The sequence below is a fragment of the Hemitrygon akajei genome, chromosome 10, assembly GCF_048418815.1.
Source record: "Hemitrygon akajei chromosome 10, sHemAka1.3, whole genome shotgun sequence".
Lineage (NCBI taxonomy): Eukaryota > Metazoa > Chordata > Chondrichthyes > Myliobatiformes > Dasyatidae > Hemitrygon > Hemitrygon akajei.
The window spans coordinates 163,459,401-163,483,731 of NC_133133.1; the positions used below are offsets into that span (position 1 = coordinate 163,459,401).

The 24,331-nt window shown below is 41.0% G+C and overlaps 2 protein-coding genes across 2 annotated transcripts in view; one reads left to right on the forward strand and one right to left on the reverse strand.

The window, feature by feature from the left end:
- The window catches only part of helb (helicase (DNA) B), a 67,374-nt gene extending 62,987 nt beyond the window's left edge, over positions 1–4,387 (reverse strand). Inside the window, 1 exon segment of the mRNA XM_073059576.1 lies at positions 4,152–4,387. Coding sequence (XP_072915677.1) covers positions 4,152–4,374 — 223 coding nt within the window. The 5' untranslated portion in view covers positions 4,375–4,387.
- Positions 4,388–8,810: 4,423 nt separating this feature from the next.
- On the forward strand, positions 8,811–18,510 carry tmbim4 (transmembrane BAX inhibitor motif containing 4). The gene is made up of 7 exons (XM_073059577.1): positions 8,811–8,966; positions 9,654–9,762; positions 10,744–10,849; positions 13,110–13,143; positions 14,328–14,445; positions 16,687–16,732; positions 17,793–18,510. The coding sequence occupies exons 1-7, from the start codon at positions 8,882–8,884 to the stop codon at positions 17,997–17,999; spliced, it is 705 nt and encodes a 234-aa protein (XP_072915678.1). The 5' UTR covers positions 8,811–8,881; the 3' UTR covers positions 18,000–18,510.
- The last annotated feature ends 5,821 nt before the right edge of the window (positions 18,511–24,331 follow it).

Consider the following 24,331-nt stretch of genomic DNA (forward strand, 5'->3'; position numbering starts at 1 on the left):
ATTTCTGACAGGCTTATCAAGTTTTCCATCCAAACTCCCTCCATTTCTGTGAACTGGTACACTTCCATTGATACCTCCATATTATTGTCCATTCTTCCTCAGATATAATTACCCCTCCTTCCTTCTCCCATTTTGTTTTAATATATGAAGTCAAATGTGTTTTAACATTTGACAAACTCTTATACACACTTGAAATGATTCTACTACTGTTAACTGAATTATATGCTTTTCTAAATAGCTCTATCAAACATGTACATTTGGTTACATTTTTAACCCTCCTATTAACACACTGTCGCATCTGTAAATACTGATAGAAGTCTTGTTTTCTAATAAGTGTTTCTCTTTAAGCATTTCAAAACTGAAGTGTTCCTTCTTTCATTATATTGCAAAGAACTGTTAAATTCCTTTAGCTGTCCAATCCTTAAATCTAGCATCCAGCTTATTCGGCGTAAAATCTGAGTCTTATGCACACCATTTAAGAATCACAATATCTTCCTCTAGTTTATATTCTTTTATAATAGTTTTCCATATTTTAAGAGTCCATTTCACCCATGGGTTATCAATAGTATTTATGTAATTTTGTAGGTTGTTATTAGCCAAAATTGCCTGTATGGGGATAGAAAATACCCTCTCTTCAATGTTTTTCCATTGAGTGTCATATGATGAGTTGCACCAACATATCACAGCTCTCAACTGCACTGCAAAATAATAATCTCAAAGAGAAGGTAGGCCCCACCCCCCTTTTCCTTGGCTAATTGCAAAGTTTTGAGATGAACTCTAGGCCTTCTACCTTGCCATATATATCTTGATAACATTTTGTTCCATTCATTGAATTGATTTTGGTCAATCTCTATTGATAGGGTTTGAAAGAGATATAGTCTGGGCAATATATTCATTTTAATGGATTCAATCCTTGAACTGAGACTGAAAAAAGGAATTAGGTTCCATCTTGTTATATCTTCCTTAATTATTTTATATATAGGCAGATATTGCATTCTGATAATTTTGCCAAACCTTTTGGCATAATGATGCCCAAATATCTGAAAGACTGTTTGCTATGCCAAGGGATATCTACTTTCAATTTCTCTTGGTGGGCTATAGTTATATTGGGTTTTATCTATGTTGATCTTGTATCCTGATAACTGACCATATTGTTCAAAGGATTGCATCAATTTAGGTAAAGAGTATGTTGGTTGCCCTAGATAGATCAAAATGTCATCCACGTAACAGGCCAATTTATGCTCTGTCCCTTTAATAGTAATTCCCCAATATCTTCATTTTGTCTGATGTATTGAGCTAATGGTTCCAGATATAATGTGAAGAGTAGCTGTGATCATACACAACCCTGTCTCGTGCCCCTTTCTAGGGTAAAGTTATTTGATAAATATCCATTGATTTTAATCCTAGCAGTAGGATTGTCATATAGTGCCTATAGTTTTAGTAATTGTGTCATGTAAACCAAATCTATGTAAAACTCTGTACAGAGAATTCCAATTAACCTAATCAAATGTTTTTTCAGTGACCACACTTATCACTATTGCTTCAATTTTATTTTTTTGCATATGATCCATAATGTGAAGTGTCCTTCGTACATTGTCTTGTGTTTGGCGTTGTTGTATAAAACCTGTCTGATCATTATGTATCAGTGTAGGTAGGAACTCTTCTAATCGTTTGGGCACGATGGAGGTAAATAATCTATAACGCACATTAAGAACAGATGTTGGTCTAAATGACCCACATTCCATTTTATCCTTGCCTTCTTTCGGTATAGCTGAGATTATCACCTCCTTCCAGCTGGGTGGCATTTGCGCCTTTTTTAGAGCCCAGTTCAGTGCGGGCAGTAAAACAGGAATTAACTCATTTTTAAATTCTTTATACCACTCTGCCATATATCCATCTGATCCTGGTGACTTGCTTAATTTAAGCCTACTAATTGCAGCTTTTAGTTCAGCTTCAGTTATGTCAGCAGTCATCATTCTATTTTGTTCTTCGCTTAAAGTGGGTAACTCAAGAATTCAGGAAGGTGTCAATTTGAGTTATGCTTCCCCTAGAACTTTGGAATATAGAGTTTTGTAAAACACTTCAAAAGCTTCTTGAATTTCACTTAGCTTATTTTTTTTTAATCAATTTTGTTCTTGGATCCCTAATTCTATGAATTGTATTTTCTGCCATCTTTTTTTCCAGTTTCCATGGCAGTATTTTCATAGGTTTAGATCCACTTTCATAGTGTCTCTGTTTTAGAAACATTACATTTTTCCTGATTTCTTGTGTAGCCAAACTATTAATTGCATTCCTAATTTTTTAAAATTTCCTCTAATGTATCCTGTGCCAAACTCAATGTGTTTTTTTTCCTCTAAGTAGTCATTCCTGCCAGAGTCATCCAAGTCTCTATAATGGTTCATCATAGTTCCACGCTCTAAGTTCATCCGCCTTGCTTATGATACTCCTTGCATTAAAATAGACACATCTCCAGCCGTCTGCCTCTCCTTTCTCATAAACTCCCTACAAGATGTCATTACTTGTGTGCCAAATGCCCCATCCTCTGCCTCTTCTATTCTGTTCCCATCCCCTGCAAATCTAGTTTAAACCCTCCCATTAGCAAACCTCCCTCCCAGGATATTGATTCCCTTCCAGTTCAGTTGCAACCTGACTCACTTGTACAGGTCACCCCTTTCCCAGAAAAGGTCCCAGTGATCCACAAACTTGTAACCCTGCCCCCTGCACCATCTCCTCAGCGCTATCTTCCTGTTCTGACCTTCACTAGCTCGTGGCACAGGGAGTAATCAGGAGATTACCACCTTGGAGGTCCAGCTCTTCAACCTCCTTCCTAACTCCCTAAACTTACTGCACAGGACCTGTACCCCTCTCCTGCCTATGTCATTGGTACTAACATGTACCACGACCTCCGGCTGCTCACCCTCCCCTTCAAGAATATTCTGCAACCACTCAGAGACATCCTGGACCCTAGCACCCGGGAGGCCACACACTATCCTGATGTCTCTTTTGCTGCCACAGAATCTCCTATCTGTCCCCTAACCATCAAGTCCCCTACGACTATTGCTCCGCCTGACTTCACCCTACCCTTCTGAGGCTCAGAGCCGACCACAGTGCTGTTGGTCTGGCTGCTACTGCCTTGCCCAGATACAATGGCTTGCAAAAGTTTGAGCACCCCTGATCAAATTTTCTGTTACTGTGAATAGTTATGTGAGTAGAAGATGAACTGATCTCCAAAAGTCATAAAGTTAAAGATGAAACATTCTTTTCAACATTTTAAGCAAGATTAGTGTATTATTTTCGTTTTGTGCAATTTTAGAGTGAAAAAAAGGAAAGAAGCACCATGCAAAGGTTTGGGCACCCCAAGAGATTTGAGCTCTCAGATAACTTTTACCAAGGTCTCAGAGCTTAATTAGCTTGTTAGGGCTATGGCTTGTGCACGGTTAGTGTTAGGAAAGGCCAGATGATGCAAATTTCAAAGTTTTATAAATACACTGACTCCTCAAACCTTGTCCCAATAATCAGCAGCCATGGGCTCCTCTAAGCTGCCTAGCACTCTGAAAATTAAAATAAATGATACCCACAAAGCAGGAGAAGGCTATAAGAAGATAGCAAAGTATTTTCAGGTAGCCATTTCTTCAGTTTGTAATGTAATTAAGAAATGGCAGTTAACAGGAAGTCTGGAAGACCAAGAAAACATTCCACGAGAACTGCTCGTAGGATTGCTAGAAAGGCAAATCAAAACCCCCGTTTGACTGCAAAAGACCTTCGGGAAGATTTAGCAGACTCTGGAGTGGTGGTGCACTGTTCTACTGTGCAGCAACACCTGCACAAATATGACCTTCATGGAAGAGTCATCAGAAGATAACCTTTCCTGTGTCGTCAGCACAAAATTCAGCATCAGAATTTTGCAAAGGACACTTTCGGGGTGTCGGAGGACGCAGAAGAAAGTCTGCGCTGACTATGAGAAAATGTGCAGTCTGCACGCAGATCCCGACGTTGCTAAGCAGCAGCTCTCATTACTTGGCCTTTCCCACTACTATTATCAATAGAAAAAGAAACTGTTGATAATTAAAAAGCTCTAGCATTAAGCAGCCAACATTGCAAACCACCACTCCAACACTTAACCTAAATGTGAAGTAATATCGTTTAATTACCGAACCGCTTGGCCACTTTAGAGGCTCTAATGGAATTTGCACCGAGGGAAATCTCTCTCATGTCCCCGAAGTCGTGGAACTGCAGGTCATCCTCATGTTCCAGATTCTCATCCGTGTCCGACTCTACTTCTCCCTCGTCCTCCTTCTCACCCGCTTCTTTTCGTGGCAGAATGAAACCTTCGACAACAATAATTTTGCGATTCCGCGGGCGTCGGCCAGCCATTTCTCCAAAAAATGAAAATCGGCGCCGGCTGACGTCAACCCACGTCTAACTATCAGAGCCGAGCTTTATCCGAAGCCACTCCTCTGTTACTCTCCACTAAACTTCCTTGTTTTCAGCAGTCAATATTGAATGCCGATATTGCAGCTACCGTTCTGCCTCGTTGGCCTAAACGGAAACAGGAAAACCTCATCTTATTAAACAAGAGGTTTGAATTTTCACAGGTTGCAGAGCGCATTACAACAACGTGGGAATAATTCCATTTCGCCCCGCCTGAATGGTGTGAACATATCAGGATTTCAGATTTTCAAAAAAAATCAACATTGCTTTAATTCAGATCAATCTATTTCTCTTAAAAGTTAAGAGGATGGAAAAGGGAAACAGAAAACTGAGGGTGCAGTTTGAACCTCACCTAGATGTAGAGGAATTTCAAACTTTCTGTAATTAATAATAACGTTTGATATCAATTGTTTCACTCAATTAATTTTATATATATATATATACACCAGGCAGTCCTTCAGAGTTAGAGGTTGAGTTTCTTCCATACCAAAACTGTGTATTCTGAGGTGGCTAATCAGAACTATATGGGAACTGACCGACACAGGTCGAGCAAGAGGTGATTGACAAGCTTGTCCTGGGGTTTGTTTGTGTGGGAGATTGGGAGGGAGGAAAGGGGCTTATTGTTCTTGATGTGTCTTGTTGCTTGTTTTGTTCTGTTGAACATTGTGGGCATGCTATATTAGTGCCAGAATGCATAGCAATGCTTGTGGGTTGTCCTCAGGCTATGTTGCCTGTTCATGCAAATGACACATTTCCATCTATGTTTTGATGTCATCAACATCATCATTATGTGCTGTGTCTTGACCATGACCATGATTGTTCTTGGCAAATTTTTCTACAGAGGTCATTTGCCATTGCCTTCTTCTGGGCAGTGTCTTTACAAGACGGGTGACCCCAGCCATTTATCAATTCTCTTCAGAGACTGTCTGCCTGGCGTCAGCGGTTGTATAACCAGGACTTGTGATATCCACCACCTGCTCTCATGGCTCCACGTAACTCTGATCAGGTGTTGGGGGGCTAAGCAGGTGCTATACCTTGCCCAAGGATGACCTGCAGACACGCAGAAGGAAGGAGCACCTTGCGCCTCATTTAGTAGAGACATATCCCACCCTGTCTCCCCAGTGTTTCAATGTACATGTGATAAATAAATGAATCAGAAACTGAGGTGAGCTGACGGTCTGAGAGATACTGAGCTTTTTTCTCTCCTATTTTTGTTTGATTTCTAAATGATAACGAAACAATGTGATAAAGATTCTTGATTTCTTCCCTTTTCCAGGAACATGTGAGTTGGTAGGGATGTTAAGTTTTTTCAAGAAAGCTTTGAGAATATCCTGGAAGTATATATGCAATGTTCCTGGTAATGCTTTGCCATTACAGAGCTTGGAGCAATATCTCTGGTTCAGGATCTGTCATGAGGCAAATTATCAATGTGGTTCCATTGCATGTGGCTGAGTGTAGTTCATGTCTCAATGATCAGGATGTTGTAATGCGAAAAGACAGTGATTATGTACTTTACATGGTATTTTATACAGACTTCATCTGAGGCGCAGTACCCATGGTCGACCACAACACACACACACACACACACACACACACACACACACACACACACACACACACACACACACACACACACACACACACACACACACACACACACACACACACACACACACACACACACACACACACACCTGTGTTACATCTCAAGGGCTTGGTGAATCACAGGTAACCTCTACCCCAGAGATCTTGATCATTAGGATTTCACCATTTAGGATCTTCTATCCTTTTTGCATCCAAAGTGGCTGGCAGTACATTGAAAAATAAACCTGTCATAGCTTTGCTCCAGATAATTAATGCATCTACTTCCCTTTGAAAAATGCATCTCTCATTGAATTGAATTGACTTTATTACTTACATCCTTTATATACATAAGGAGTAAAAATCTTTACGTAACATCTCCGTCTAAATGTGCAATGTGCAATTTATAGTAATTTATAATAAATAGTATGTATAACAGGATAGTCAATATAACATAGAAATACAGTTGTGTCAGCAGGAGTTAATCAGTCTGATGGCCTGGTGGAAGAAGCTGTCCCAGAGCCTGTTGGTCCTGGCTTTTATGCTTTGGTACCGCTTCCCGAATGTTAGCAGCTGGAACAGTTTGTGGTTGGGGTGACATGAGTCCCCAATGATCCTTCGGCCCCTTTTTACCCACCTGTCTTTGTAAATGTCCTGAATAGTGGGAAGTTCACAGCTACAGATGTGCTGGGCTGTCCGCATCACTCTCTGCAGAGACCTGCGATTGAGGGAAGTACAGTTCCCATACCAGGCAGTGATGCAGCCAGTCAGGATGCTCTCAATTGTATCCCTATAGAAAGTTCTTAGGATTTGGGGGGCCATACCAAACTTCTTCAACCGTCTGAGGTGAAAGAGGCATTGTTGTGCCTTTTTCACTACATAGCTGGTATGTACAGACCACGTGAGATCCTCAATGATGTTTATACCAAGGAACCTACAGCTGTTCACTCTCTCAACCCCAGATCCATTGATGCCAATAGTCTCCATTCCTCCTGTAGTCTGCAACCAGTTCCTTTGTTTTTGCGACATTGAGAGAGAGGTTGTTTTCTTGACACCACTGTGTCAGGGTGGTGACTTCTTCTCTGTAGGCTGCCTCGTTATTATTTAGATTAGACCAATCAGTGTAGTGTCACCAGCAAATTTAATTAGCAGATTGGAACTGTGGGTGGCGACACAGTCACGGGTATACAGAGAGTAAAGGAGGGTGCTTAGTACACAGCCCTGAGGGGCACCTGTGTGGAGGGTCAGAGGGGCAAAGGTGAGGGAGCCCACTCTTACTACCTGCCAGTGATTTGACAGGAAGTCCAGGATCCAGCCACACAAGGCAGGGTTAAGGCCAAGCCTGGGGGGAATTATGGTGTTGAATGCTGAACTGCAGTCCAAAAACAGCATTCTCACTTAAGCATCCCACTTCTCCAGATGTGTAAGGAACCTGGTTACGATTGTATGTGTTATCCTTTCATCCAACTGATACAAAACCAACAAGGTTAGCATGAACCTGGGGTGCATGAACCTCTTACTGGTATTGAAAAGGAGTGGGAACCCCTGCTCTAGTACATTCCACAGCATTTGTTAATTTCATCAGTTCTTGCACACTACTTATCCACAAACCCACTCCACAAATCTATTAACAACCCATTCACAAAAACATCTCCAAACTGCACAAGGGGCTATCAATTTGATGACCATCTCTCGTGCAACGTACCTTCTGTAAATCCACTGTAAGATAATACAGACAGACATTCAACTCTTCACATTCAAGTGCCATTAAAGAAAAAGCACTGTTGCCTGGCTTTATTTAGATAGGTGTTATTGCTAAACTGCTGGAATGCATCTTGTTTGGTTATTAGGCTAATATCTATTCACATACAAAATTCTCAAAGGGTAATAACTGTGGCAAAGCCAAAGTAGTGAAAAAATACTCATGTCTGTGTGTATATTTGAGGTGATATGAGGGCAGGGTTTTTTATTAGTATTGTTACCCAATATTGTTTAGTTTACTAATGCAGAGGCACATATACATACTTCAGTTTGAAATTGAACAATCTGGTGAGGAATCAAAAATATAATAATCCTGTACAATCCAGATGAAGAGTCTCGGCTCAAAAAGGGTTAATTCCTCCCTGACCCATGGGAGAGAGAATGGGTAGGGTAGGGGGTGGGGAGAGGAGGAGGAGGAGGGGGAGAGGGAGATGTGTTTCCAGTAGACAATTGTGGCTTTAATTGGACAGGGTGGGTTTATTCTCAATGGAACATAGGAGACCGGGTAAAGGGGTTGAAAAGAACAAGACAGCCAGAATCCTTTTCTCCCCTCAAGGCATGTTAGTCTAGAACTGGAGAGCACAACTTTAAAATAAGAAGAGAGAAACTTAAAGGAGATTTAAGTGTTACCTCCCCCCCCCCCCCCAACACACACACACACACACAAAGGGTGATAGTTATCTGGACCGTGTAGCTAGAGCAGCATACAGTTGTAACGTTTATTTGAACTTGCATGGGAACATGCGTAGTGACATGTGGAAATAATGCAGAGAAATGGGATTGACATCGAGGTGGTCGAAGAGGAGCCAAAAAGAGCCAGTTTCTGTACGATTTCTATGTATTCTTCCCCGCCTCTAGTTCTGCTCTCAGCCACCTTCAACCATGACGCTCAAAATTCAACCACAGGACAGTCGGCAGACATTTCCCTGCCCTTTCCTTTCCACCTACTGTCACATTGCCAAAGGCGTCCACTGCGCTCCGAGTCACGGAGAATTTGTCTGACAGACATTCGGCGCGGGTCGGTCTGGTTGCTGGGTCGGACGCGTCAGGAGGTCAGGGTGGATGACCCGGAAGCAGTCGTGTCGCATTCCCGGCAGAGGAGTTGACTATGGACCCGTACCCTCGATCCTCGATAGAAGATGACTTCAACTATGGCACCAGCGTGTCGACGGCCAGCGTTGACATCCGCATGGGTAACAAAAGGAGAATATATATTTAGCAAGAGGATAGGCGCGGGCGCAGGGGACCGGACAGTGCCAGTGCGCCACGGCCGATGGCGAAGGGCCCGAGGAGGCCGACGAGCCGTAGAGTGGAGCCCGGATCGCGGATCTGGCCCACAGGGCTGGTACAGTGCCCGCTCCTCGTTGGCTGGGAGGCAAAACTTCCTCCCGATTATCACTACTGCACTATCGGTGTATCAGGATAAGCCTCATTATGTGTTAGGAGCCACAAACACGATTAGCTGGAGGAGCTTTGTTCAGGGAGTAAGAATCAATGCTTGCCAAGTAACATTTACTGTCCAAAGGTTGTTGATGGCAAAGGGTCTTTCTCTGAGCTGCTAAATATTCTGGATGGAGATAGGGAACACGGCGATGATAATGCAACACATACAAAATGCTGGAGGAACTCAGCAGGCCAGGCAGCCTCTATGGAAAAGAGTACTGTTGATGTTTCGGGCCGAGATCCTTCAGCAGGACCCTAAATTAATGAATCATCTGGAGATGTTGGGAATGGTAGGGAAAAATTAACTCCCCAAGTGTAAGCAAAAGTTGAAACCATCTTGTAGTTTTGAGATTACTAGTATATACTTCTCAGTGACTTTTGTTTATTATACAATAGTGCCCTCGAAAAACTTACACTAGTTTCTTTTCTTCTGATAGGATTTCTGCGCAAGGTTTACAGCATCTTATCCGTGCAAATTATTCTGACTACGGTGATGTCTGCTGTTTTCCTGCATAGCAACACCGTCAAGGAATTTGTGCACGCTAGGTAAATACTTTTTTTTCAGTTCTTCTTATAGATTCCGGTTTTTCTTTCTTCTTTGCCTTTTTATCTGGAATAATGTGAGATTTGCAGTGACCACTTTGTACATCAAATACTTAATAAGAAAAGTGTGAGGTGATGTATTTGGGACACCAAGGTTCGACCTAAACAGTGAATGGCAGATGTGTGTTGTGGGTTGGAGGGATCGGAGTACAAGATGCACAGTTCACTGAAAGCGACTGTGCAAGTAGATAGGCTGGTGTGAAGGAGGCATTTCACATATTGGCCTTCGTGAGTCAGGGCATCAGGTTTAGGAGTAAGGACATGATTAAGCACTTGGAGTATTGTGTGCAGTTTTGGTTGTCCTGTTACAGGAAAGACATTGTCAAGCTGGAAAGAGGGCAGGAAAGATTTACAAGGATGCTGTCTGGATTAGAGAGCCCAAGTTATGGGGAGTGATTGGCTACACTGGTTGCATAGAGCGTAAGAATGAAAGGTCACCTCACAGAAGTTTATAAAATCATGAGGGGTATGGATAAGGTAGATAGTCTTAGCCTTTTCCCGGGGTTGTGGAGACCCTGGAGGACACAGATGGAATATATGAGGGGAGAGCTTTAAGAGATCTGAGAGGTCACAGAGGGTAGTGAGTGCCTGAAATGAGTTGACATCAGAGGAAGTGAGCAAAGCAGGTACAGTTGCAACCTTTAAGAGGCACTTGGATAGGTACTGAGAAAGTAAGAGCTTGCAGGGTTATGAGTCAAACGTGGGTAACTGGGACTGGAGGGAGGATGCTCTGATCAGTATGGGCTGAATGTCCTGTTTCTATAACTACAATAAGTAAAGCCTATCCAATTTCAATTACTTTATCAGTAAAGTCCAGATGTTCTCATTTGGCAGAGTTTTATCTAGTAACAAATTAATATCAAATTTAATTTTTAAAAATTATACCCTTTAATACACATATTTATTGTCTCTTCCTTATTCTAGTCCCTCATTGGTGTTGATAACGGCTTTTGGATCTCTGGGTCTCATAATTGCTCTGGCAATCTACAGGCATCAACATCCTGTTAATTTGTATCTTCTGTTTGGGTTTGTAAGTATTCAGTCAAATCATTGTATTAAGGTTACACAAATACGTTGTAAACTTTATATTGTTTAGTTAAACTGATATTAAGGAGTTTATGTTGGAAGCTTGGCTTTGTACAAAAATTAATTCTTTCTCAACATTTTTTTCATACTATAGCTGTTTATTTGGTGCTGTATCTGGCTGTTTCCTCAAGTTACAGATCTGCTTTTATCTAAATGCTTAATAAGTAGCTACTTATTCAATTTCCATGAATATCTATAATATCACAGAAGAATGGGAATTTTACCTTATTGAATTCTGGTATTTAAATCTAAGGTTCTTTTAGAAGTCAGAAATGAGGCATAAAACTTGTTACTTCACAATCATTTTATTAAGTGTTGATAGAACAAGGAGAACAGGACTAGAAAAGTGACTTACTACTTGAAGAACTTGACACCTACCCAAAGATAAGAAAATTCCATAGATAACAATGATCCAATAAGAAAATACTTACTGGAGCTTCCAGAATTATACTTTTAGTAACCACTGGAGGTATATTAAACTGATGTACATATAAAGACTCTTAGAATATAAGCACTTAATTGTGTTGAAATGCAAAGAAAATGACAATTAGACAGTTGGATCCAACAACGTTAACTGTACTTCCCTGTCATATTCTATATCCTTTGATATCATTACAGTCTAAAAATACAACAATTTCCATCTTGAACATTATCTAAGAGTTCACAGTTTTCTGAGGTAACATGTTCTGAACATATGAAAGCCCCTGATTGAAGAAAATGTGTTTTCATCACAGTCTTAATTGCCAACCCCTTATAATAGGTTCTCCAACTATACAAATAATATCTGAATAGTTACATCTTATATTTCAGTACAATAAATTCTGATTCTGCTAAATTCCAATGAGTACAGACACATCCTTGATTTCTCATTGTAATAACCTTCATATCTGAAGAATCATTCTAGTCAAACTTTGTTCACTTATGTTACACGTGCCATATTGATTACAAGAGACCCAAACTGGTAAAAATCCTGCAAAATTGCTGCAAGGTTTACTTAATCATGAACCCCAGTCCTGCTGCAATAAAAAGCAACATTATACTGCCTTCATAACTAATTACTGTGACTGCATGTTAATTTCTTTTATACAATCAGATCTATAGAGTAAAAGCAACTTTATTCAGTTGGCTTGTTGAATTAAAAAAAGCTCTTTTAAAGTCAAAATCAAGTTTTGTGATATGTACAAGCTTAAATATGCACCAGTGCAATGGGAAAAATACTTACAAGCAGCATCAGTCTTGTTTCTACCACTTAGCCTTTAATTGACTTTATTCACTGCAATTTACAAGTAATCGTTCTGACCATTCTTGCCACACACAGTTTATCCACATTGAAGTGGCGACTCTGCTTTATGGCCTTGATTCTTCTCACTGGAATTGTTTGTTTATTCTCATCGAAGCACTCTCCCTCGTCATTTGGATTAAAACTATATATGCAATATTACGCATTTGATTCAGCTGGTATACCAGTTGAACCAGTTTTGAATACCAGTACATAGATGTTTTTTAGCAACTAGGCTGCAAATAGACTTAAAAGCTTTGTACAGTTTGTACATGAGAGGAAATTCCTGTTGATTTTGATGAATTTCAGATCAACCAACCTATCATCATCCTGCTGGTGACTTGTTTTCTTTTGAAATTTTATCATAAAAGAGAGGATATCTTCATCTTTGGCCTATTTTATACAAGACATCTTGTAGAAATATCACCTCATCTGTACTTGTTTGGATTTAGAAGTATAAGGGGCAACCTATTGAATATTGAAAGGAATAGATAGAGTGGACATGAGAGAGAATGTTTTCTGCAGTCTAGGACCAGATGGCACAGTTTCAAAATAGAGGGACATGGTTTTATAACAGAGGTAAAGATGATTTTCTTTAGTCAGGTGGTGGCAAATCTGTGGAATTTATTGCCATAAATGGCTGTGGAAGCTAAGTCATTGGATATATTTAAAGAATTTAAATAGAAGGGTGTCAAAGGTTAGGAAAGAAGTGAGAAGAATGGGTTTGAGAGTGAAAATAAATCAGCTGTGATGGAATAATGGAGCAGACTTGGTGGGCTGAATGGCCTATTCTGTTCCTATGTCTTTTGGTAATTTGTGATTTAATGCAGGTTTGCTGAACAAATGTCAGAATGTTTGAGAAGAGTTGCAAACTGTTGTTTCCTTTTAATGTTTTAGTAACATCCTGAAAATTATTTCTCCACAGACCCTCTTTGAGGCTTCTACAGTGGCTACCATTGGTAAGGGCTCTTCCTTGAAAATTTTTGACTCATGTATATAAATGTTTCAATTTGAATTACTTAGAAACAAACTTCCCATGCAATGGATATTTAGAAAATAGGAAATGTGCAAGTTTCTCATGTCTTTGATTATGTCAAATTATTTTGTTACCACTTAACAGAAAGTTACTTGGGAACTGAAATAAACTAAATATAGCTCTTAAAAAGGTACAATTCTGTATAATACTTGTGAGGATATCCTACATAACATATAAATGTTTCCATTTTCTCTGTTGTCATACCTCAGATTCATTTGTATTTAAATAAGGGAATAGTTACAAAATATATTAACTTCTCTTGATACGTCTGCAGAGTTAATTTCCATACAGTGCAGAAGAGTGCCACTTACACTACTGAGTCCATGCTGGCTCTCAGAGCACACCCATCAGTCAGTAGCTTCCTCCTCTTATGTTCCTGTAACTCATTTCAATTTCTCCGATGCTTCTGCCCTTACAATAGATGCAATGTATCGTAGCCAATTAACCATTCAGCATATCTGCAATGTAGAAGGAATCTCAGGCTTCGGGGACTCAGTGAATCAAGGGAGAATGGGCAAACTCCATGTAACAGTAATTGCTGCCCCACGGTACCACTCTATATTGTTTGAAAAAGCCTTGTAATTTTTCTTATTTCCTTATGACATAGGTGGAGCCAATTTGTCACATGGAGTTACTGCAGGCGATTGGAGTAATCTAATCTATCAAATTCCCACATTTGTTGTATCTTACTCTCCCACGTACACCAACTCTACCGTGTAAATTAGGGGAACTCTAAATAACCAATTTACCTACCGACCAGCAAGTATTTAAGATATAAAGAAAACTGGAGCACCAGGGAATTCACACACTTGCAGGGAAACATGCTGTTGTTATATAGGCAGTTCCAGTATTGAAGCCCAGTAGCTGACTCACGTCACAGTGCCACCAGCCTCATTATTATCTAGTATAGATCGCCAAAATGAAAACACTTCAATTTTTCATTAACTTCTTAGACGATAATGGTATCTTTTTGTAGAATGAAATTGCTTGTATTGTTTGATTATGCCAGGCCTAATCCTAATTGTACCTGCTGTAAGTAAATGAAAATGTTAGTTCAGAGATTTAAAATATAAATTTTATTTTTAAAATCTGTCTTTTCATTTTCAGTTACTTTCTATGACTATTCGGTAGTTCTGCAAGCATTTGCTTTAACTACTGCTGTATTCATTGCATTGACTGTCTACACGTTTCAGTCAAAGAGAGATTTCAGTAAATATGCAGCAAGGTATGTGCATTTTAGAAGGTTCATTATATTTTATAAAAATCTGCATAATGGTTTATTTTTCTCTTACTTATTTTAGGACCCTTGGGAATTTTGTATTCCCTTCCAGAGTAAATTTGCAGTTAACTTATTTTGGGAATTATTGATCCTTTTATGGCTAAGCCACATCCAGAAGTTGGGAATTTCTATTTGGGAATCCTCTTTCTGACAAGCAATACACAGTAATGATTCTATTGATGAAAGTTGAGAGCACCAATTAAACTCACAACAAAACATTTAAAAAAAAATTTAAACTTTATTTTGCTAAGAATGAAAATGGTATTTTTACTTAAAATGGACGTTAATTGGGGTATGAATTATGGTCGTTCATGATGCCCTAAAGTTGCATCTTGGCCAAAGTACTTGAGGGCTGCATATGCAATTTAAACCATAAATTAGTAATACTTAAGTGTTATCAATATTAGTTTATAAATTCTTTACCATGAGATCAACAATGGTTAGCTTCCACTCTGGTTTTGTTGGCTGTGAGTTATCAAATTAGGTCATTTTGGGAACAGCAAACTCTTTCATAGGTGCCTGACAGAGCAGATGAAGGAATAGGTTGTGACATGGTTTGCTTCCACTTGCCCAGCTTCGTTTCTGTGTTCTCCCAGTGCATGAATTTGGAGTTCACAGTACCAATCTGAGTGGCCTTGTGCTTTGAGCAGCCATGGACCAGAAGCTCCTCGTAGTCATTGTGGTTGTTGCAATTCCAAGTTAATAACTCATCTCCTTATATAATAAAATAATAACTCATTTCCAACGGGATCCCACTACCAAGCACATTTTTCCCTCCCCCCCCCCTCTCTGCTTTCCGCAGGGATCGCTCCCTATGCGACTCCCTTGTCCACTCGTCCCCCCCATCCCTTCCCACCGATCTCCCTCCTGGCACTTGTCCTTGTAAACGGAACAAGTGCTACACCTGCCCTTACACTTCCTCCCTCACCACCATTCAGGGCCCCAGACAGTCCTTCCAGGTGAGGTGACACTTCACCTGTGAGTCGGATGGTGTGGTATACTGTGTCCGGTGCTCCCGGTGTGGCCTTTTATATATTGTGAGACCCGACGCAGACTGGGAGACCGTTTCACTGAACACCTACGCTCGGTCCGCCAGAAAAAGCAGGATCTCCCAGTGGCCACACATTTTAATTCCATGTCCCATTCCCATTCTGATATGTCTATCCATGGCCTCCTCTACTGTCAAAATGAATCCAAGCTCAGGTTGGAGGAACAACACCTTATATACTGGCTGGGTAGCCTCCAACCTGATGGCATGAACATTGACTTCTCTAACTTCCATTAATGCTCCTCCTCCCCTTCTTACCCCATCCCTGACGTATTTAGTTGTTTGCCTGTTCTCCATTTCCCTCTGGTGTAGTTCCCCCCCCTCTTTCTTTCTCCCGAGGCCTCCCGTCCCATGATCCTTTCCCTTCTCCAGCTCTGTATCACTTTCGCCAATCACCTTTCCAGCTCTTAGCTTCATCCCACCCCCTCCGGTCTTCTCCTATCATTTCGCATTTCCCCCTCCCCCCACTACTTTCAAATCTCAGTAAGAGATCTTTCCTTTTGGTTAGTCCTGATGAAAGGTCTCAGCCTGAAACGTCGACAGCGCTTCTCCCTATAGATGCTGCCTGGCCTGCTGTGTTCTACCAGCATTTTGTGTGTGTTGTTGTTTGTAACTCATCTCCTTCTACCTTAGGCCACGAACTTATCAATCACCCCGATGAGTTATTAACTTTAAACTTTCTGCATAATCACTCAAAGAGTTGAACTGCATGTGCATGTAACGAGAGCTGTATAACTCATCTCCTTCTACCTTAGGCCACGAATTTATCAATTACCCCTGCTGTGGACACTTTCTGGAGGTCCAAGATCCGTATGCTTCATGACTGCTGGACTAAGTGTGTAAATGTAGGAGGGGAGTATGTTGAAAAATAAATATGCTAGGTTTTCTAAAATTGACTCCTTCTACCTTGGGCCACAAACTTATCAATCACCCCTTGTACAACTTACGTTGAATTTATATATTCCGTTAACATATAACACCAGATTTTAATCTTAATACTCAACATAAAAATATTATCATCTGTCATAACTCAGTTTCCATAGCCTGAGAAACAATTGTTTAAAATATGATCACTCATGTATTCTGCACAGAACAATAACTGCAATGAAATGTTTATTTTTATTTTTATCTGCCTTTAGCCTATTTGCATGTCTGTGGATTTTGCTCCTGGCTGGATTGCTTAGAGTAAGTATGAATTATTCTGGACTGAGTTATTTTCTATGAGACATAAAGGTAATACTTTAAATGTACATTTGGTTCTGGCTAGAAATGTTAACGAACAAAGCTAACTGCCAGATTTTACAAACATGTCACAATTTTTTAAATTCCTTTATGTTTTCATGAGAATTAAGCAGAATTTTCCACTGGCTTTTGTGAAGCATATCATCAGTTCTGCGTAGATACACTTTAGTTCAACTGACACAGAAATGGTGCCTTGCAGAATAATCCCGTACCACTGAGCTACCATGCACAACTAATTTGATTTTGTTCATTGAAAATACATTCTTTGCTCCCACATTGAAGGAATAAGACATTATACGTTAATCAGTTCTGGAAGTAGAATGACCTTGGTATTAATGGAGAACAAGCTCACACGCGATTTTATTTTACGCCTCAGCTGGAGAACATTCAGTCTTGATTTGTAGGTGTCTTTGATCTTTTGAATGACCTGGAACAACACTTGTATTCAAAATGTACTGTCAGAGATGCCCAAATTGAGTTTTTATTCATGAAAATTTATAAAGAGAAAAATTTTAAAACAGTGTATGGCATTCTTTGCATTCACAATGTTGCCCACTCTACACATTCTTAATGTCATCAAGTTAATATATTGTATTTATAAAACACCAGTGTCACTCATGTGGTTTCTTTGAACAATGCACCCTTCTGGAGTTTATGGAGCTATTAAGTCCCAGTTCTGCAGAGCCCAGTGGTAGTAAGATCTTAGTTTGCAGTCCTTCAGATTGTGCCAAGTTCATAGTTTGTACTTTTTCAGCGTGGAATGTGCCATCTGGCAGCATTCATTTGCAAACATCTCATTGAACTAGAAGACCAAAGGTTTCGGGCAGACCAAATTGCCTTTTCACTGAGTTGATGATCTTGCATCAGGACAAAATTCATCCCTGGGAATAGCCTGTTGATCAGAGAATTCTCTGTTACACAGCTGCTTGGGACAAACAATGATTGTGCTGATGTTTAAATCTGCCCTGCATTTCTTGATGTTTTTTGCATTTTTTTTCTTCAGCTTTTCTTCTGGAGCAATACAATGGAACTGGTTTTTGCATCAGCAGGAGCTCTACTCTTCTGTGGCTTCATCATCTATGATACACATGTACTGATGCACAAGCTTTCACCTGAAGAATATGTATTGGCTTCAATTAACTTGTACTTGGATGTCATTAATCTCTTCTTGCACATTCTCCGAATCCTGCAATCAGTTAATAAAAAGTAACAACTAATGATAATTACTGAGAAAAATCTAGCTATGTCTTCTAAATGTAAGCTGTACAAATGCACTTTGTCTAAATTTCCTGTTTAATTTTATTAACTAATTTTGGTTTTGGTTGTATTTATGTTCACTATGATGTAGATTATCAGTTTGTACATTCTTTTTATTGAGGGCAAATCAGAGGTACCTTTGGAGAAAAGCATTAAAGTAGAATTAGTATAAATTGAAAATATATTCCAATCCAGTCTTAAAATCAACAACATCTTGTTGGCCTTGCTTGGTTTGAATTTAAAGCTTTAAAACTTTTTTTAAGTTTCACTGCATGGAAAAATTTTGTTGAGCTGGGACAAACCAGTTTAGATTTGGCATTATTTCAATTGAAGATTGTTCCTATTATTTTATATCTCTTTATTTACTTATTATTTGAACGCCCATGGATGGAAATCCTATACTTGTAAAGGCTCTGTCTTTTCAGTTGGAGACATCACTCCTTAAATAAAATTTGAGAAACTTACCCTTTCTATTTAAGCATTAATTTTTGAAAGTAGTGATACTTTGTGATCTTAATTCAAGGAAACCAATTATGGAAATAAAAATAATGCACACAAAATACTGGAATCTGGATGTTTCGGGCCAATCCATAAATGATGCCTGAGTTCCTCCAGCATTTTGTGTGGATTACTCTAGATCTCTGGTATCTGCAGAATCTCTTATGTTTATGGAAATAAAAATACTTTTTATTTGAAGTTTATGCAGTTTAGTCTTGCTGGGATGATGACAGAAGAACAAATTAGCAGATATGGAGAAACAAGTTTTAGGGAAAGAGGGGAGGGTACAAATGAGAGTGATGAACACAGAATAATTAGAAATGAGAGACGCATTTTTAAATCATCAGTAAAACACTAAATGTACAAAGCAATTAATCTGACTGAGAAATTCTGAAGTCTCATGTACACTGTTTATTCAAAAACTCAAGTTGAAAACCTGCCAGCATTTTTCCCTTGCCGGCATGTAAGTAGACATCTATTTTTCAAAACAATAATTCAGTTGAAGTGTCCCACTCAATACTACAAAAATATTTGATGTAGCTAGTGCATGATATATATAGGGGTCAATGATTGTGTGTTACACTGGTACAGTGAAACAGCACAGCTCCAAAGACCCAGCTTCGATCTTGACCTCTGGTGCTATCTCTTTGAAGTTGATACAATGTGGGGAGAATAAAATGGGATTAGTGTAAGTGGGTGCTTGAAGGTTGGCATTGGTTTAATAGGCCATAAACCCTACTTTTATGCTGTATGACTGACTGAACCTGACACCAAAGTGGCTGAGTTGTTAGTTTTATGTGTGCACACCAGTTAATTCATACTTCAGCAACAGATAAATTTGAGTAATACTCACAAAATGCTGGAGGAACTCAGCAGGCCAGGCAGCATCTATAGAAAAGAGTACTATAATCATTTGACATTTCTGGCTGAAATCCTTCATGAGCTGAATTTGAAACTGATTGGATCATGTTACCTTAAGATACAAGTCAAGTCTCTTTATTGTCATTTTGATCATAACTGCTGGTACAGTACACAGTAAAAACGAGACAATGTTTTTCAGGACCATGGTGCTACATGAAACAGTACAAAAACTGCACTGAACTACATAAAAACAACACAGAAAAAAACTACACTAGACTACAGACCTACCCAGGACTGCATAAAGTGCACAAAACAGTGCAGGCATTACAATAAATAATAAACAAGACAATAGGCACAGTAGAGGGCAGTAAGTTGGTGTCTGATGAGTCTGATGGCTTGGGGGAAGAAACTTACATAGTCTGGTCGTGAGAGCCGGAATGCTTCGGTGCCTTTTCCCAGATGGCAGGAGGGAGAAGAGTTTGCATGAGGGGTGCGTGGGGTCCTTCATAATGCTGTTAGCTTTGCGGATGCAGCGTGTAGTGTAAATGTCTGTAATGGCGGGAAGAGAGACCCCAATGATCTCAGCTGACCTCACTATCCACTGCAGGGTCTTACAATCCGAGACGGTGCAATTTCTGAACCAGGCAGTGATGCAGCTGCTCAGGATGCTCTGTAGGATGGGAGATGGACTTTTCTCAGCCTTCTCAGAAAGTAGAGACGCTGCTGGGCTTTCTTTGCTATGCAGCTGGTGTTGAGGGACCAGGTGAGATTCTCCACCAGGTGAACACCAAGAAATTTGGTACTCTTAACGATCTCTACTGAGGAGTTGTCGATGTTCAGCGAAAGTGGTCGCTCCATGCCCTGCTGAAGTCAACAACCATCTCTCTTGTTCACATTCAGAGACAGGTTGTTGGCTCTGCACCAGTTTGTTAGCCGCTGCACCTCCTCTCTGTATGCTGACTCGTCCTTGCTGATGGGACCCACCACGGTCGTGTCATTGGCAAACTTGATGATGTGGTTTGAGCTGTGTGTTGCAGCACAGTCGTGGGTCAGCAGAGTGAACAGCAGTGGACTGACCACACAGCCCTGGGGGTGTGATGGTGTTGGAGATGCTGCTTCCGATCTGGACTGACTGAGGTCTCCCAGTCAGGAAGTCTAGAATCCAGTTGCAGAGGGAGGTGTTCAGGCCCAGTAGGCTCAGCTTTCCAATCAGTTTCTGAGGAATGATTGTGTTGAATGCTGAACTGAAGTCTATGAATAGCATTCGAACGTACGTGACTTTTTTGTCTAGGTGGGTTAGGGCCAGGTGGAGGTTGATGGCAATGGCGTCGTCTGTTGGAACGGTCCGCAAACTGCAGGGGGTGCAGTGAGGCGGGCAGCAGCGTCTTGATGTTTTGACCTATTCAAGTGCTGAGGTGAGAACAAGTACACCAGAAGTATTGATCAGGATGAGGTTTTGAAATGCAGCCTAGCCAGTTCTTATACCTAGATGCAGTGAGAAGTTAGGCTTCCACACGAGTGGATCCCTCCCTGATTTGAAGTCAAGACCTCCAGCTTGCATTTACACCTTCTCAGCAGCCTCAGATTACTATCTGATTTTTGAACTACATGGGCCACATTTCTCATGTATATTTATGCTAAATGTAACCATAAAATATGAGGGAAGCATATTTTTCCCTTGACTGAACAAAACCAGTGAGAAGGAAATTATAGTTCCTGCAGGCACCTGGTTATCAGAGAAAAAGATTACCTTATTTGTTGTTGCTGAGTTGCAATTCTCTACAGGCTTCACCTTGAATGTGTTAGCATTTCAAACCTGGGCTTGCTGTGTTATTCCATCAGCTGCCTTCATTTAATGTAGCAGACAACATATAAGAATGTAGAGCAACACACAAAATACTGGGGGAGCTCAGCAGGTCTGGCAACATCTATGTCGGGAGATGGACAGTCAATGTTTTGGTTGAGATCTTCAGAACTGGAAAGAAGGGGAAGAGATCGCCAGTATGAAAGAGTGTGGAGTGAGAACTGGCACGTGATAAGTGAATCCAGCAGAGAATCCGTGTGCCCACCTGTGACCCACGAGCCTCTGCAACTCCTGCTATCTCCAAAGCAATCCCACCACCAGATACATCTTTCCTCACACCTCTCCACCTTCCACAAGGATTGCTCTCTCCGTGGCTCGCTTGCCTGCTCATCTCTCCCCCCCCCCCCCCCGACACTTTTCCCTATAACTGGGCTCGGTGTTATACCTACCCCTACACCTCCTCTCTCACCACCATCAGGGACCTAAACATTCCTTCCACGTGAGGCAGTCTTTTACTTGTGCACTCATTGGTGACATTTATTCAGTTGGCAGTTCCTTGTCTGCTCGTCCCACCCCCTAGCCATCCCTCTCCAGGCACTTATCCCTATAACTGTGCAAAATGTTATACCTGTCCCTACACCTCTTCCCCATCCTTTTAGAATGGAGATGAGGAATTTCTTAAGCCAGGGAATGGTAAATCTGTGGAATTCTTTGCCACAGGCAGCTGTGAGGCCACGTCTTTCTGTATATATAACGCCCTGGGAAAGGTTTCACTGCTAATGTAATAGTTTTTCTGTAGAAGCACTGTTTGGGTTATGGCTAGAGATAACGGGGGCTTTGGGATGTCCACCGTCCAATGAAGGGAGAGTTTTTTTCTTGTTGTGTGCCTGAGAACGAGGTGATCTGGGTCTTTTGTTTGGTGGAAGATGAAGAGAGAAGATGCCAGAAAGGAGAGGTCATAGACACCTGGGATGGAGTGGATGTGAAGTGGGCCGCGAGTCGACGAAGCCTGGGAGGACCAATGGAAAGGAAACTGTGAGCTCCAGCAATGTGCACGTTAGACTGTTTCATTAAAATGGGCCCTTTCCTTTCTGTTTTACTTTATTAACCCTTTGGTCAAATTAAGAATTATAAAGCTAAATTGTTTAATTGCATATGGTGTACCACGAAATACTGATCTATAACAGCGTAACACATCACTCAGCATCCACACAGACAGGAGGGTTTGCACCTCAATCTCATACGTTTGGTGAAGCCAGAGATTGTCTTCCCTATATTTATGCAGCCGACAGAATCTGAGGGTTACATATATTTAAGGCAGAGGTTGACATATTTTTGTTTGGTCAGGTCATGAAGGGATACAGAGAGAATGCAAGAGACTGGGGCTGAGAGGAAAACTGGATGGAGCAGGCAATGGGCCAAATGGCCTAATTCTGCTCTCCTATATCCTATGGTCTCTCACCACCATTGGGCACCTAAACATTCCTTCGAGGTGAGCCAACCCTTCAATTGTGCATCGATTGGCATCAGTCATGCATTTGGCAGTCCCTGTGTGGTCTTGCCCCCATCAGTGAGACCCAAGAGAGATGGAGGGATTGCTTCATTGAGCATTGATGCACCATCAATAACTCTCTCTGAGACGTAAAGGCGAGATATCGGCTTTTATTGATTGGAAGAAAGAACAAGCAGTAGTTGACCACCATACTACATCCTGGAGAATGAGGGCCGGGCTCAGGCCTCAATTGCCTTTATACCGGGGTCTGTGGGAGGAGCCACAGGAGCCGTCAGCAGGGGGCGTGTCCAGACAGGTCTATGTAGTTCACCACAAGCACCTTCACCATAACATCCAGGATCTCCTGGAGGCCTTTTCCCAGTCCCATACTGACACGTCTGTCATGGCCTCCTCTACTGACAAGTTGAGGCCAGAGACAGATTGAGTATCAGCACCTCATAGTTGGCTTTGGCAGTCACTGACCTGGCAGCATAACCATCAATTTCTCCAACTTCTCCTCTGGTCCAGCCCGCTTGTTTTTCCTTATCCCATCCTCTGGGAGACTAACTTCTGCATCATGAACTCAATTTACAGTCAGTTGGCTTTCTTGGGGAAGCCACATTATTTGTATGCCTGAATTCCGTCATGGTAAAAGCCTAAAACGAGGAGGAGAGTGGACAAGGTTTCAGGATGTACTCAAAGCTTCCTTGGAAAATGCAACATATGCATTGGTTTTTAGAATCCCTGGGCCTTGATTGCTCAAAATGAAGAAAGCACATACAGCTTGATACTGAGAACATCAAGTCTATGCAACAGAAACATACAAAGCCCATATAAGTAGCAGGAGTTCACTAATTTACAAAACACCAATAGGCCTCTCTTTCAGCCCACCTTAGTTTCATCAGTCATCTCAGATTCCAAAACAAAATAAAGCAAGTCATCCTTGGCCTCTAAGGACTGCCTAGATAAAACTCTTCATCCTGACTGTTGGCCATTCGCATTATCAAGAAATCACAAAGTTTGAAACAGAGACTGAATAAATGGAGATCAGGACACACGTTTGCTGGTCGATATCGTACACCTGGTATCTCTACCGTCAGAAAATTTTTCACACCAAAATTGCCACATTACTTTAAGAAAACTTCAGCAACACACTCAAAATGTTGGAGGAACTCAGCAAGTCAGACAGCATCTATGGAAGTGAGTAAACAGTCAACTTTTTAGGCCAAAACCGCTCTGAAGAACTGATAAGGGAGGGGGAAGATGCCATAATGGAAAGGTGGGGGGAAGAGGGGAAAAAGGCTAACTAGACCCTGATAGGTGAAGCCAGGTGTGTAGGAAAGGTCAAGGGTGGGAGAAAGGGAAGAAGGAGGGGACTCAGGGGAAGTAATAAGCAGGTGATGAGAAAGCAAAGATCAGAGTGGGGAATTTGGGGGGGGGGGGTGTGGATTTGTTTACCAGAAGGAGAAATCACCATTCATGCCATCAAATTGGAGGGTACTCAGAGACAGGGTAACTTTATTCTTTCCGTTCTCCTATTGTCCACTCTCCACTTCCCACCTCTTTATTCTGGCATCTTCCACCTTCTCAATCCTGAAGAAGGGTCTCGGCCCGGAACCCCTTTCCACAG